The sequence below is a fragment of the Sus scrofa genome, chromosome 7 (genome assembly GCF_000003025.6).
Source record: "Sus scrofa isolate TJ Tabasco breed Duroc chromosome 7, Sscrofa11.1, whole genome shotgun sequence".
Lineage (NCBI taxonomy): Eukaryota > Metazoa > Chordata > Mammalia > Artiodactyla > Suidae > Sus > Sus scrofa.
The window spans coordinates 60,707,141-60,723,496 of record NC_010449.5 but is presented as its reverse complement, the minus strand read 5'-3'; the positions used below and the strand labels follow the sequence as shown (position 1 = coordinate 60,723,496).

The window sequence follows — 16,356 nt, the reverse complement described above, 5'->3', positions numbered from 1 at the left end:
TATATGCAAGATACTCAAAGAGATTAATTAGGCTTATTTCACAGGGGAGGGAACAACTGAGTTGAACTTTAAGGAGGATTGAGGATTCATTTGTTTTTAAAGTAGTAGGAAAAACATTCAAGGCAAAAGGAACAGCATGAACAGAGATAGACTGATGTGAAGGTACCTGACGTATTAAGAAAAGAGTTACATTGTTTAATATGTCTCGCTAGACAATAGTTGAAAACTAAGAGACTATTGGAAAACCCAATCCATATTTGTGTTTTAGTTGTCTCGCACATTGTTAAACAAAAAATTTGTCCCATACTTTAAAAATTGGAAAATTGCCCAATGCGATCCAGTTTTTAGCTTTTCTTTGAAATAAAGGAAGGGCTTGGCAGAAATCACCAGGAATGGGAAGTTTCCTTGTGGCACAGTGCATTAATGATCCAGCGTTTCTGCAACTGTGGCAGTCACAACTGCAGTGCAGATTTGATCCCTGGCCTGGGAAGTTCCACATGCTGCTGGCATGGTCAGAAAAATAAGTAAAATAAAATCCCTTGGAATTGATTAGTAGCCCTTTAGATAGAGCCTTTACCTTCTGCTTTAATATTTTCTCAAAGACTGAAGCTTATTGACATTTTCATGTATCATGATGGCACCAGTCACATTTGGTAGTAATTCTCATCTGTCCCATGCATGTTTCTAATCTGTTTGGGGGAAATGCAGGTTAGACTGCAGATGCCTTGATACATTTTTCTCAAAATGAGATAAATAGGAGCTAGTATATCTCTTGGTAAAAGTGAAAATACTTTGATGTGTTGTAATGTGCAGATTGCTTATTTCATTAATTTGTGTTACTTCTCTGTCTCTTCTTGGTGTTTGAGTTTGTGGCCCTTCTTAAGTTGTGGGGAATGGGGGAAAAAAGTAGACTGGGACCTAAAGTATTCCGGACATTATTAGAAGGATTTTAACTGGGAATGGCAAGATTGGATCTGTAGTTTAGATGAGGAGGAAGGCTCTGTATTATGTGTTTCACATACATTGTCTCAACATGTATGTAAAGACAGTAAAATACATGTGGCTGCTTTGTAGAGAGTGGATGGGAGGGAAGAAATTGCAAGTTCAAAACAAGATGAGGATCTGAATCTAAGACAATGGCAAGTCTTCCCTTTTAGTTTCATTGGAATCTTCATTTGTTTCAGTAGCAGAATAGTAAGAGGGAATACTTGTCTGGTATTAAATCTAAACTGAGTAAAAACTAATTGGACAAGTGGAAATAAAGCATGTGATTTTACTGCTGTCAGCCGAAGAAAGGTGTTTAGGGTGTAGCTTTTAGGATGGCTAACTGATTAGATTAGAGTGTTTAGGGTGTAGCTTTTAGGATGGCTAACTGAAAGATTAGAGTGTTCAGAGGAACTAAATTCACTTGACTGTATTTAAACAAGCCTAGTGAAAAGGAGCGGGAATGGGGAAGAGTTATGAAAGAGACTTTTTATATGTTTTTAAGGAAATCTCTGATCACAACTCAAATTTTAAATGTGCTGTATCGAAAACTAAAAAGGGTAAAAAAAAGGCTGGATACAAAAGAGTGAAAATGGCCTGGATCAGGGGTTCAAAAATGTTGCCTGTGTCTTGCCTTTAGAATTAACACTGCAAATGAATCATGCTATGCTTTCTTGTTTAAATCTGAAAGTGCCTCAGAATCCTCAAAATTCTGGTTATATAAGTATAGATGGATTCATCTTACTTGCTTTTTTTTTTTTTTTGTCTTTTGTTGTTGTTGTTGTTGTTGTTGCTATTTCTTGGGCCGCTCCCGAGGCATATGGAGGTTCCCAGGCCAGGAGTTGAATCGGAGCTGCAGCCACCGGCCTACGCCAGAGCCACAGCAACGCGGGATCCGAGCCGCGTCTGCAACCTACACCACAGCTCACGGCAACGCCGGATCGTTTACCCACTGAGCAAGGGCAGGGACCGAACCCGCAACCTCATGGTTCCTAGTCGGATTCGTTAACCACTGCGCCACAACGGGAACTCCCATTACTTGCTTTCTTGGCCTTAAAATTCTTAATGATCTTTGCAGAGTAAAGCCCAGAATGAATTGAGGCTTAAAATATCAAAAGGAAAGCTTTTAAGGCTGTTATCATATAGGTAGAGGAGATATTAACAGTTAGACTATTAGAGGGCAAGGAGAGGCAACCTTTGGGCTAAGTTGAGTAATTTTTGGTTAGGTGAGGATTATAAACCAATCTAGGGAAAAATTAATAAATCTCCTGACTCCAATGAATGTGGTCTGGGTTACTTTTAAAATCTTGAAGGTGAGATCAGTGAGCCATTTCTGAGTACCTGTAGAAAATAGAAAGGTACCAAAGATTGGGAGCAGAGAATGTAATCCCAAATTTCCAAAGTCTCTGATTGACTCTACAAACTGCATATGAACCACATAGTTTTTCTCTTATGTGAAACTTCAGAATCAAATGGTATTTTTTGGATGATGGTTTAGCAAGTGTTTTGTAGATTTTAGCATGGACTGAGAGGTTTGTGGCCTAGGTTATGAATATAGACAGGAACATTCAGGATTAATTGACCATTTCTTGCAGTATTAATAATAGATTTGTGTCTTCCTAGTGGAATGCTTTAAAGGTTTGCTGAAAGGTGTTGTCCTCATCTCTTTTTATTTCACTTAAACTGTATACTGTTTTTCTTGGTTGTATTGATGATTTTCTTATACTAATACAAGAATCTTATATGTATTTTGGGGTAACATCAAAGAGGTATATTGATACATAAATCATTATCCTGATAACTGGAATAATCAATCCAGTTTAACAAGATTTAAATTCAAAATTCCTCCTTTGCTTCTAAAAAGATGACTGTTGGAAGATTCTGAAGACATGAACTCACTAGTTAAGAGCATGAGCCTCAGTTGGCAGATTAAGCTTAATTTCCATCTCTGAACCTCTAGCTTTGTGACTGTAAGTTGGTTATCTTCTCAAAACCTGATGCCTCATCTGTTTGATGAGGATAATAAAAACATATTTGATAAGGTGATTGAGAGGATTAAATGTGATAGGATGGTTAAAATCCTTAGTGAGTGGATGGTATATAGTAAGTTCTCTGTAAACTTCAGCTGCTCCCATAATGTAGGCCTCCAGGAAAGAAAGGGGGGAATATTCAGAGCAAGGGAAGTGCTAGTCTTACATCTTCCCTCTAACCCGACTTCTCTGGATGAATTTTCCCTTGGTCCTCATTTTGTATGTTACTAAGTTTTCAGTGATTTGTGTAAACCGTAATAGCATGCTACTGATTCTCTTTAGTGTATAAAAGTGAAGATAAGCTGAGTAAATAACTGTTTTCTAATGATTATTGGTAAGTTGATTTGAATGGACTACCTCAGGAAGTGGGGAATTGCCTATTGCTAGTAAAGAACTGCTACACTTTTATGGAAAGGATTCAAATACTAGGTGTTTTTTTTGTACCTGTTTATCTGATTATTGGTTCTAGATAAAGCCGGCTAAATTCTCTGATTTGTTCCCTTTTCATTGATTTATGGCTTTATGGAATCCTCTTCACTTATTTCAAGGTACAACTGTAACCGCTATAATGAGGATGATGCAAAGGCAGCAAGAGACGCACAAGAGGTAAGTACATTTATTTTCAGCTAACAGTTGAACAGGAACGTGCATTATAATAGGTTGATTAGGGAATAATTTAGTGGAAGTGTTCAATTCTGAAAGATTTGTTGAAAGGCACTCCAGTAAATTTTGTTTATCTGTGTACATGTAGAAAGGGCATCTTATGTAAAATGTGTATCAAGAGCATTCCTCTTTTATAGGTTTGTCTGCATTTTTTAAATTAATTAAGTCATGTAGAACACTTTCAGGTTTCAGTGGTCTTAGTGTCAAGATTTTCCCTCTCTAGCAGGAACACTGGAGAACAGTATTTGTTAAATGGCACTGCTGCTATTTATATGCAGTCTTACATCTTTTTAATTAATAAATTACCTTGTAGCTCATCAAGAAACACTGATGGTTATAGGTGAACTGATTTAGAATGAACTGTCTCAGGAGGTGGGGATTTCTCTGTTACTGGATAAGGAAATATGCCGCTATTATAGTAGAAGGGATTCAAACACTAGGTGTGGTTATATTCAATAACACTAAGTTCTTAGTGTTAATTCTGTCATAATTACAGAAGCCAGGAATTTAATCATTCCTTATATTCATCTATTTGTATTGAAATCCCCAAGTTGTCCCTCTCCAAAATCTTTTTTTTTGTTCCTTTGCTATTTCTTGGGCCGCTCCCGCGGCATATGGAGGTTCCCAGGCTAGGGGTCAAATCGGAGCTGTAGCCTCTGGCCTAGGCTAGAGCCACAGCAACTTGGGATCCTAGTCTGCAACCTACACCACAGCTCACGGCAACGCCGGATCATCAACCCACTGAGCAAGGGCAGGGACCGAACAACCCACAACCTCATGGTTCCTAGTCAGATTCGTTAACCATTGCGCCACGACGGGAACTCCCCCCCCCCAAATCTTTTTGAGTGATTTGTCTTGCCAGGATACAGTCCAGAAACATAACCTATTTGTTATTGTTTCACTTTTTAAATGTTCCTTTTAAATTTATTTGTAATTTAAATTATCATAAATACAAAGGAATATATTTATGTAACCTGGGCTGTTGTATTTCACACTTTCACAATATTTATGGTCCTCTTAAAGGGGACCCCCCCCAAATTCCATTATTGATTTAATTATATTTATTATAATATTATTTAAATATATTTAAACATAAAACCAGCCATAGGAGTTCCTGTTTTGTCTCAGTGGATTAAAAACCTGACTAGTGGAGTTCCCATTGTGGCTCAGCAGAAATGAATCTGACTAGCATCCATGAGGATGCAGGGTCTATCCCTGGCCTCCTCAGTAGGTTAAGAATCTGGCATTGCTGTGGCTGTGGTGTAGGCCAGCGGCTACAGCTCTGATTTGACCCCTAGCCTGGGAAACTCCATATGCTGTGGTTGTGGCCCTAAAAAGACCAAAAACAGAAAAGAAGAACCTGACCAGTATCCTTGAGGATGTGGGTTTGATCCCTGACTTTGTTCAGTGGGTTAAGGGTCCTGTGTTGTCACAAGGTGCAGCATAGATTGCAGATGCAGCTTGGATCTGGCATTGGTGTGGCTGTGGCGTAGACTGGCAGCTACTTCTGATTCAACCCCCAGCCTGGGAACTTGCATATGTTGAGGTTGTGGCCCTAAAAAGAATGAAGAAATAAAGCCAGCTGTAAACTTTTTTTTTTAACATAGTCAACATATCACAATTATTTATTTGTTTTCTGATTGTTATTATTATTCTGTATGTATAGATGTAATTACGTCTGTTTTAAAATCAAAAATATATCTGAATTATGAGCCTGGTACTATCAGAGTCTCTTTTTTATGGTTCTGCAAATAAAATGACAATTAGGGACAGTAGTTTTCACCCTCTACTAAGATTATTTATTTTTACTTCTAGAGAAACAAAATATTTTAAAGGTAAAAGGGACCTTACAGATCAACTACTAAGGTTTCCTCTTTTAACAAATGAAGAAATTGAGATCTCTGAAACTGTGTCTTTTAAAGTGTTGCATTACCTTCCTCTAAAATTCTTTCCATTCAATAAAAATAAAATCATTGTATTTAATTCAGTTTGCTTTAGGTTAATTAAATCATTTCAATCCGTAGCCCTAAACTTTCATGCAACTCTACAGCCATACCACGAAAACTACAAAACCAGTGAGATTCAAGACTAATTTGATGGATAAGTTGTTTGCTGATTAAATTGCTGTTGATAGATTGTTTTAAGATTGGGTGTTTTAGGGAGTTCCCATTGTGGCGCAGTGGAAATGAATCCAACTAGTAACCGGGGGATGATGGGTTTGATCCGTGGCCTTGCTCAGTCGGTTAAGGATCCAAGTTGCTGTGAGCTGTGGTGTAGGTTGCAGACATGGCTCGATCCTGCATTGCTGTGGCTGTGGTGTAGGCCAGCAGCTGTAGCTCTGATTCATCCCCTAGCCTGGAAACCTCCATATGCCGTGGGTGTGGTCCTATTTAAAAAAAAAAAAGTTCAGGTGTTTTAAATTTAGTGTTACCATACTACTAATCGCTGTGTGGTAACATGCTTCCCACCAGTTTTCAATATCTCAGCTATTGCATCTTCATTCCTGCAGTGCATTAAGTTTAATTTGGTCAGAATTTATTTTTTATTTTTATTTTTTTTTTCTCTTTTTAGGGTCGCACCCTTGGCATATGGAGGTTCCCAGGCTAGGGGTCTAATTGGAGCTGTTGAACCAGCCTACACCAGAGCCACTGCAACACCAGATCCGAGCCGCGTCTGCGACCTACACCACAGCTCACAGCAACGACGGATCCTTAACCCACTGAGGGAGGCCAGGGATTGGCCCCACAACCTCATGGTTCCTAGTCAGATTTGTATCTGCTGTGCCATGGTGGGAACTCCAGAGTTTATTATTGATGAATTCCCTCATCACTTATTATTCTCTTTCTCAATTCTGGTACAGTTAAGATAATTCAGCTTAATGCCAATTTTAGCCATTTCACAAATGTTAAGGGAGTTCCTGTCATGATGCAGCGGAAACAAATCCAACTGGGAACCATGAGGTTGCGAATTAGATCCCTGGCTTCGCTCAGTGGGTTAAGGATCCGTCGTTGCCGTGAGGTGTGGTGTAGGTTGCAGATGTGTCTCGGATCTGGCATTGCTGTGGTGTAGGCTGGTGGCTACAGCTCCGATTCAACCCCTAACCTGGGAACCTCCATATGCTTCCAGTGTGGCCCTTAAAAAAGAAGAAAAAAAAGGAAAAAAACCCATAAATTTAAGACCTGAGAGTATTCTCATAAGTTCATTCGGATGGTCCAGAGTGTTTATGTTGCCTTTAGGTTATTGACAGATTTTTAATATTTAAAAATTCCATGGTCTCTTTAAACCAGATCATTTGGTTCCTCTTTTCCAGTCCCATCTGGTATCAGATTCCAATTTAAGAAACATCAGCCCATGTCATCTTGGTATAAAAAACTTTGCAGTGACAGTCATGCTTTTTCCACCTCCCATTTGGAAAAGATTCTGTGGTTGTATTTCTCTCTCTCTCTCTCTCTTTTTTTTTTTTTTTGTCCTTTTGGGCTGCACCCTCGACATATGGAAGTTCTCAGGCTAGGGGTTGAATCAGAGCTGCACCTGCCGGCCTACACCACAGCCACAACAATGTGGGATCCAAGCTTTGCCTGCAACCTACACCACAGCTCACAGTAATGCCAGATCCTTAACCCACTGATCAAAGCCAGGTATCCAACCTGTGTCCTCATGGATAAATTTTTTTTTTAGTCCATAGAGAAATGTTCTTTTTCTCTTACTCTGCATTGTTTTTCCTAATTACCGTGGTGGTCTTTTCAGTTCTTACTTATCCTGAATAAAGGGTAGTCTATAATATGGCTAACCAAAAAAATCTGTATGGGTTATCCTTGGCCTTACCTGGTTTGCATTTGGGTACTGGTAGAATCCATCCTTTATTGACATCCACAGAAAGTGTGGAGTATTGGGTGTAGCTTCTAGGCCCTTCTAATATCTAGATTGTAGGTGCTAGAATATTTTTCTAGCTCATTTCTGTTGGACTAAACTAGAATCTTTTGATCCTGTGGTGGTACAAGGAAAGATTTCGTACAAGTACCTTTGTTTGTTTTTTTAGTGGGAGCCATACCTCCCATAATGGAGATGCTGTTGCACATCTGTCTAATCTGTTCTTTCTTCACTTCCTCACTTCCATATTCTGGCTTAGTGTTTTCTAGGAGTTGTAGTTCTTAAAAAGTACTAGAAGGTCGACACCCAGTACAGAAGGAATATAGATGGTACTTTGAGTGCCTTGGTAAGGTGTACCTACATTTGTTGTGGAAAGTTGTTGACTTAATATTCTTGTGTGCCACGGTGCTCCCAGTGGTGAACATTTGAGTTTTCTTATCCTCTAGACCAGGAGTCAGTACACTTCTGTGAAAAATTTCAGCTTTGCAGACTATGTAGTCTTTTGTTAGAACCACTCAGTTTTGTCCCTGCTCTCATAATGCTGAATCAGCCGTAGACCTAAAGGAGTAGGTATGGCACTTTTGCAAGTTAACTTTATTTCTAAGTCTAGAAACTATACAGTACCACTGTGTTCTGTGATGTTTCCACCTCCCTCTCCAAATTGAATTAATTCAGGTACCTAGAATTAACCTCAGTTTCAGGAAGTAACAGGGACAGAGAACTTAATAAATGAAACCAGGGAGTTGCAATCAGCAAAAGCCAGAATGTGGAAAATTCTATAAGACAAAATGACTTAGAGTCACATCCAATTTGTGGGTCCTGATTTGAACGAACTATAAATGTTACGAGATACATTTTTATTTTCTACTTTAAAATATGGATGCTACTTGCTTGTTTTATTTATACCGTATTGCATATGGCAGAACAAAGCTATCCAGTAGAATATTATCCAGTGATGACGGAAATGTTCTTCATTACCACTCTTCAGTTTGGTCGCCACTGACCAGAGTATGGCTGTTCAAATACAAGAAACTGAATTTTTTTTTTTTAAATTTAAATAGCCACATGTAACTAATGGCTGCTGTATTAGAAAGTAAAACTATAGGACGTTCAAAACATTAAATAACAAAGGTAACACTTAATGTCTCTTTGTTCCTGATTTTAGCCTGACTTCCTATACTGTTTCATCAGTAGAATGTCAGCCTTTGTGTATATATATTCGATGTAATTATGTGACCTTAATTTTTCTTAATGGGACAGCGATCAAGGGCAGCCCTGCAGAGGTACCTGTTCTACTGTAATCGCTATATGAACCACATGCAGAGTCTACGCTTTGAGCACAAACTCTATGCTCAGGTGAAGCAGAAAATGGAGGAGATGCAGCAGCACAACATGTCCTGGATTGAGGTGCAGTTCCTGAAGAAAGCAGTTGATGTCCTCTGCCAGTGTCGTGCCACACTCATGTACACTTATGTCTTCGCTTTCTACCTCAAAAAGAATAACCAGTCCATTATCTTTGAGGTAGGAATAGTTACTGAGTGGGGGAGAAAACCCACCTGTGTGTCATAGGACTACTAGGTCTTTCAAAGATAAGATATACAGGGTTTTAAAGGTTCCTGTCTGCCCATGTGGATTAAAAGTTTAGTGTTTAGGAGGTCCCATTGTGGCTCAATAGGTTAAGACCTGACTGATATCTGTGAGGATATGGGTTCAATCCCTGGCATTGCTCAGTGAATTAAAGATTCAGCATTGCTGCTGTGTAGGTTGCAGATGTAGCTCAGATCCTGCATTGTTGTGGCTGTCTTGTAGCCTGGCACTTGCAGCTCCATTTCAACCACTAGCCTGGTCACTTCTATATGCTGCAGATGCAGCCCTAAAAAGAAGAAGAAAAAAAGTTTAGAGTTTGGTAGAAGAAATTTAGATTTCTTGCTACAATCTATACTCAAATTGGTATGGTTTAGCCAGCTAGCTTTTAAGTTTGCAGGCTCTTAAATGAGCCTTGATTTTGAAATTTATCACTTTTTAGCTCTGCTGACTTGGAACAAAACACTTAACCTCTTCTATAGATCTGTTTTTAAATGGGGATAGTACTTTTCTAGAAATGTTAAGAGGTCTAAGTGAGACAGTCCCTGTATCATGCTAATATAACATCATAAGCTCTTTCAAAAGTCTTTATGAAAGCAAAATACATGGATGGCATTAGAAGTTAATGCGGTGCTTACCTTTTGTGGAGAGGTAATGACTGAAAGGGGATTTTTAGCAGTAAAGTTTTTTCAAGTAGAGATGCCCATTTAAATTTTTTTAATTTTATTTTTATTTTTTTATTACTCAAATGAATTTATCACATCTGTAGTTGTATAATGATCATCACAATCCAGTTTCACAGGATTTCGCCCCACCTGCCCATTTAAAATTGATGCGTGCAACATTGATGTTGATAGGTGGCTTAGATAGTGACATTGACTAGCAGATGAGAATTTTGATGGGTAAATGTTCAGAATTAGCCATAGTAGTAAAGGATAGCAAAATTTTAATCTTCCATGTAGTATTCTTTTAGAAGTAACTATAAAGTAGATAACCAGGAGTTCCTTAGTGGTGCAGTGGGTTAGGGATCCACCATTGTCACTGCTGTGGCTTGGGTTGCAGCTATGGCATGGGTTTGATCCTTGGCTCAGGAATTTCCACATGCCCTGGCCATGCCCCTCCCCCAAAGATATCCAGTACCGCAAGTCAACTATACTCCAATAAAAATTTTTAAAAATAAAATGAAATAGATAACCACCAAGGACAAGATGCGTAGCATAAGAAACTCAATATTCTGTAATAATCTGTGTGGGAAAAGAATCTGAAAAAGAGTAAATATATGTGTAGTTGAATCATTGTGCTATATACCTAAAAATGACATGATGTTGTAAAGCAGCTATATTCCATTTTTTTAGAAAACAGTAGAATCTAGCTAGATATGAAGAATAATGGATTTCTTTTTTTTCCCTCAAACTTTAGCAAATAGCAGTTTTCAGAACTAGAAGATTCTCAAAAATCTTTTAAATCCTTTTAAATTGTCTTTGATATTCTTCCAGATGCAATGGATAAATCTTTAGTCTTTTAATATTTAAAGAATTTGTTCTGGAAAAGAGAGATCAAATTGTAAGAGGTGAAAGTAATAAAGGGCTTTACAGGTACAGTTAAACACCCACAGAAGTCAGTGGTGAGAGCAGTCTTATCAAGGAATCAGCTAAGATGTCTTTTATTTTTGAAGGCAAAATTTATTACATATTCTTCTTCCTTTTGCAGAATAACCAAGCAGATCTAGAGAATGCCACAGAGGTGCTCTCGGGCTACCTTGAACGAGATATTTCCCAAGACTCTCTGCAGGATATAAAGCAGAAAGTACAAGATAAGTACAGGTGAGGTTTTTTTTTCATTAGTTGTTGAGCAAAAATGTCCACCACTGGTGGTCTGGTATGCCTTAGTGGTGAAGTTAGATTATGGTGAAACTTGTCTTTAGCATATAACTGAGCTGCTGCCATGTTTTCACAGATTGCTTCTGTCCTTTGGGCAGCAAATCCCAGATGATGCTAGTCAAGCATAGGGCAAAAATGAGCTATTTACCCCATTAGCTGATTCTGCATCTTTCATACAACTTTATATAGTTACTGCCCTGAAAGGAAGAAGGAACCCCAAAAGGACAAGTATGAGGGGTGAGATTAGGATTCTTGCCCTAGCATAAAGATCCTGTGAATCATGGGTATTGACAAGTGAGCTACCCAGACTTGTAAAAATCTTTTCAAAGAGGTTTTCTAAGATTTATCTTTTTCTAAGATGCGATTTACTTTGTCCTAGGGATAGGTGATGCTTCAAGATATGCCACCTCTTAAGCTAAGAATACAAAATGTTTGCTTTCTCAACATGGAGCTCTTTCTCCCAAAGCTGTTTCCCGGTGGATACAAATATTTTTTTAATAGTAGTAGAAACTTTTTGGAAATTTTGGAAGGCTTGGAGATTTAGTGCTAAGTAATATTTTCACTTCCCTTAGCCAACTATAGCTACCATGTTGTATTTAATAGTACCTTGAGATTTTACAGATACAGATAGATAACCTTTGAAATTACTTCTTCCTAAAACTGTTTCCTTACCTATAGAATGACATGATTAAATCAGATGATTTCTAAGGCCTTTATTTTATTGCTCTAGAATTAATTCCCAAAACTGGTAACTGACTTTTGAAAAATATCTTTTTAAAATTAGAAATATTCAGGAGTTCCCGTCGTGGCTTAGTGGTTAACGAATCCGACTAGGAACAGTGAGGTTGCGGGTTCCATCCCTAGCCTTGCTCAGTGGGTTAAGGATCTGGCGTTGCTGTGAGCTGTGGTGTAGGTTGCAGACGCGGCTCGGATCCCAGGTTGCTGTGGCTGTGGTATAGGCTGACAGCTATAGCTCCGATTCGACCCCTAGCCTGGGAACCTCCATATTCCGCAGGAGCAGCCCTAGAAAAGGCAAAAAGACAAAAGTAAATAAGTAAATAAAATTAGACATATTCATATCTTTATATCTAGACCTGAAAATGTGCCTATTAAAAACAAGTGTGACGTTCCCTCTGTGGCACAGTGGGATCAGCAGCGTGTCTGCAGCTTTGGGATACAGGTTCGATCCCTGGCTCAATACAGTAGGTTACAAGCTCTGGCATTGCCAGTGCTCTGCTGTAGGTCACAACTGCGGCTTGGATCTGATCCCTGGCCCAAGAACTCCATATGTCACAGGGCAGCCAAAAAAAAGTATTTGTGGGGTTCCTGCTGTAGCACAGTGGGTTAAGGAGTTTGCATTGTCTCTGCAATGCTGTTGGTTCAATCCCCAGCCTGGTGCAGTGGGTTAAGGATCTGACATTGCCACAGTTGGGGCATAGGTTTCAGATTTGATCCCCTGGCCTCTGAACCGATATGCCGTGGATGTGGCCAAAGAATAAATAAAAATACATGTTTGGTTCCAAGTCTGGGTATACTGTAGGGAACCTTAAGAAGATAAGTAAACGCCTCTTTTTAAAAAATTATTGGAGGCTGACAAGTTTTTTTTCTCTTTGATTACAGATACTGTGAGAGTCGACGAAGGGTTTTGTTACAGCATGTGCATGAAGGCTATGAAAAAGATCTGTGGGAGTACATTGAGGACTGAGAAATGGCCCTGCATAAAATGAACTCTGAAAACTTTACCATCTAGAGTGCTCATGCAATTAAAACAAACAAAACAAAGCAAACACAAACAAGGAGGCACTAAGCCTATTCTGACACCGCTGGTCTGTAGTACCAGAATTCTGTTTTGTTAACGGAAAGTTAAAGTAAATTATATTGTAATAATAAAAAAAAGGTAGATAAACCATTGTACAACAGTATTCTAGGCCGCCAACAAAAGTGTGACAGACACACTAAAAGCCCTCCAACTTTAACTTGTAACGTAGCTTCATTCTCAAAGCTGACTCTTCTTTTTCTTTTTCTTTTTCCTGAGTGTAGTACAGTTAAAATTTAAAACAGCTCCTTGACACTGCTTTTCATGTCCAAACCAGCCATTTTGTTGTACTTTGGTAAAGGACCTCTTCCCCTTCCTCCCTACACATACAAATACACCCACACACACAGACTGTCTCTCTCTCATACCCCAGGGTCATGAGTGAATGATGATTAGTTCCTTGTAAAGAAAATTCTTGGGTTGGGGAAGAGGGTAGACAGAAAGAGGAATTAAACAAACAAAAAAAAACCACAAAAAAACTTTGTATATGACTTTTAAAACAAGAGGACAACACAGTATTTTTCAAAATTGTATATAGCGCATATGCATGGACAAAGCAAGCGTGGCACGTGTTTGCATAATGTTTAATTACAAAAATATTTATTCTTTAAAAATCTTCAAGATTATGTCTATTTGCTGTGCATTTTTCTTTCAGTTTGCTTTTTCTTTCCAGGGTTGAGGGTTGGGATAAAAGGCGTGTTGGTTTAGCACCTCTGGAAGACCTAACTAGAGCTCTTTGAGTTCCCTTTCCTGAGATTACTTTGCCCTCTCGAGTTTCGATGTGTCTGTTGCTAGGCATGGTGTCATGCCCTGAATTCCCAGCTCCTGGTCGGGGACAGACAGGGGCATCAAGTTCTAACTAAATGCCGTGGCCTGATAAGGGTTGCAACAGGGAGCTTTGTTGCTGCAATTCCAGAAGGACGCTGTCCCTAACCTCATCCCTCTCCATGGCTTCATGCATCTATATAAGCCTTTGTGTGTCCATGTCATACACACAGCTGAAGGCTTCCTAGGCTTCCTATCACATCCAGAGGAAACATTTCAAAAAATTTTTTCCCCTTGATTGCTGCTTTGAGCCTTTTAAGATTTTAATTATGGCTCTTCTCTTACCCCTTCTTTACGTTAGGTGTCAAATAGAATGTTTTTGCTTTAAATATAAATAAATAGCCATTCACTTAGTTTCAGGTTGTGAATTACAAATGGCAGATACTGAAATTGCTTGTGTGTGTTGCTGTGGGTTCAGTTTGAAGGTAAACACCCCCAGAACTTGATATTCCCATCTAGTGCATTTAAATAGAAATCACTGAGTTTGCTTCTTTTCTATTGTCAGCAGATAGGAGAATTAATAATGCATTTTAGCTGTGATGTCCATTTTTATGAAATTTCTACTAAGAGCTATGTTAAAAGTAAAGGATGGTGGTGGTTTTATTAACTACATATCTGTTTAGGCCATTCTGGCTGTGGTATTTTTCAACAGGTCATTGTCCCTAAATCTGTCAGTTTTATACAGGAGCACAGAGTGAACTAGGCAACTAGATTAAGAGGTCTCAGTACTAAATACCAATTTTGGCTGAAGGACCTCTTTGTCTTCCAAAATGTGCCTAGGGAGTGTTTACCGTTTGTGAGGCAGCTTTGCCTGCTCTTGCATTGTACATCTTACTACTCCATTGGGAAGTAGGTTCACTTTCCTCTGGCCATTTGCCTAAGTTAGGCTTTGCTAAATCAACCCTACTTTTCCTTTTAGAAAGGTGGTTACATGAGATGTACTTGCAACTGTTCTTTTCCCATCAAAAATCAGTGAATATTTGCAGAGTATATTATGCTGCTTCCTTAAATCACTTGTTGCTTTAGGATCAACATTACCTGTACCTTTTATTCTCCCCTTCCTTGCCACCTCAGGTGCAAATCTGAACTCACTGTCTGCTCTCACATTCTCTTCTCCTTTCCTTTCCCTGTCATCCATTTGACTTTATTTTAAATGACTGCATCAATCTTAAAAGACAATTATCAAAACTAAGGAATTTTTTTTTAAGAAAGTTTGAGTAAGTCCTTCCCCTCATAACTTCAAAAAGCAGCCAGAGTTGCTATCTAGATTTATGTGGTTCCCTTAAAATGTTTTGTGTATGTGTGGTGTTTTAAAAAATCTTACCAGTTAATTGCAGTATGTAGGTTTGAGTGTCATAAACCCTCTTTACATGGTCCCCTTAAAACAAGTATCCACAACCAATGTGTGCAGTTCATAATATCAGCCCCCACCCATGGAAGAACAGTGCTTTTTAGAGCTGCTTTGTAGTTCCAGTGTTGGCATATTACCTGAGGGTATTGCAACTGTGGGTGCATTCTCTAATTTGTATGGGTAAAGGTGAACTGGCCTTTAGAACTTCCAAGCTTTTACCTGCTATCTCCATATTTGATAGAATTCCCAGAGTTAATTTCTTTCAATGTTAGTAACTTCAGTGGCCCCAGCTGGGATAGGCAAGCCATATTGTATGACAGCTTCCCTATTTCACCTACCTTAGTCTTTCTGTCAGAGGGCTCTATTCATGGTCAGCACCAGGGTCTCCCTGTCTTCTTGAGGGCAATTCTATTGTCTTCTGAAAAGTGCATGCTTCATTTGAACAATTTATTGAGCAGTAGATGGATTTTAAGTGATTTACGATATAATGTTGATCCAAAGCGCAGGATACCACAGTGGTAAAATTGAGTAGCATATAGTATCATCAGACTCTAAATTCTGTGTAATCTGCTGCAACCCAGTTTGTATGTGTTTTATGTGTGTTTAAATAAATATATTAAATACACATGTCTATACATACACACATATATAATAGATCCCAAACTGACTAACTTGATTTGAAATGGTTGAATCTGCAGTGTAACATGTGGTTCAACCATGATTAGGAGCTGAAATTTAGAATGAGAGAGAAAAGGACTTGATATAACAAAATCTTTTAGCTACAAATCCCGGTATAGAGCACTTGGGGGATGGGAGGGGGCGGGTTGGTGAGACAATCAGATTGGTAAATTGATTAAATGCTCCTAACCCTGTAATTTTGTGCATAGAGCACCCTGTGCTATGGAAATAACTGTTCTTAGATTTTCATTGTAACTGGACTGTTCAGGTTGCCCAGAGGGAAAGAACATTCCTAATTCTAATAAAATAAACTTTTATTTTGTTATTCCATTAGTTACTTATGTTTATTTTTATAGTTTAAAAAAAAAAAAGAAAAGACATTGGTGGCCTAACAGTCGCCTGTATTATGTGCCTTATTCACTGTTCCTACTTAACATAAAATGTCAAGATTTGGTTCAGTTTCTTTGCAGGGAACTGTGAATGAGACTTCCCAACAATTAATTTGGTTAATGAAGCCTTCAGAGCATTTTCTGGAAGCTTTCCCATTTCTGTGTCTTGAAAATTGAGTTTAGATTGCTCGTTGTGTTGTAACAGTGATAGTAGATGCTCAGTAGGTCTTTGTTAATTTTTAAAGATAAAATATTTGAAAAGTCATTATCAACCTTAAACTCCTGT

At 38.6% G+C, this 16,356-nt stretch overlaps 1 protein-coding gene across 3 annotated transcripts in view; it reads left to right on the top strand.

Moving 5' to 3' along the window:
- ARIH1 (ariadne RBR E3 ubiquitin protein ligase 1) overlaps nt 1–16,014 on the top strand; it is a 116,635-nt gene extending 100,621 nt beyond the window's left edge. The window contains exons 11-14 of one of the 3 annotated variants that reach the window (XM_021099101.1): nt 3,563–3,620; nt 8,808–9,068; nt 10,842–10,954; nt 12,632–16,014. In XM_021099101.1, coding sequence (XP_020954760.1) covers nt 3,563–3,620; nt 8,808–9,068; nt 10,842–10,954; nt 12,632–12,716 — 517 coding nt within the window. In that variant the 3' untranslated portion in view covers nt 12,717–16,014. The remainder of the gene's footprint in view (nt 1–3,562; nt 3,621–8,807; nt 9,069–10,841; nt 10,955–12,631) is intronic. The other 2 variants (XM_021099102.1, XM_021099103.1) reach the window with 2 other exon arrangements.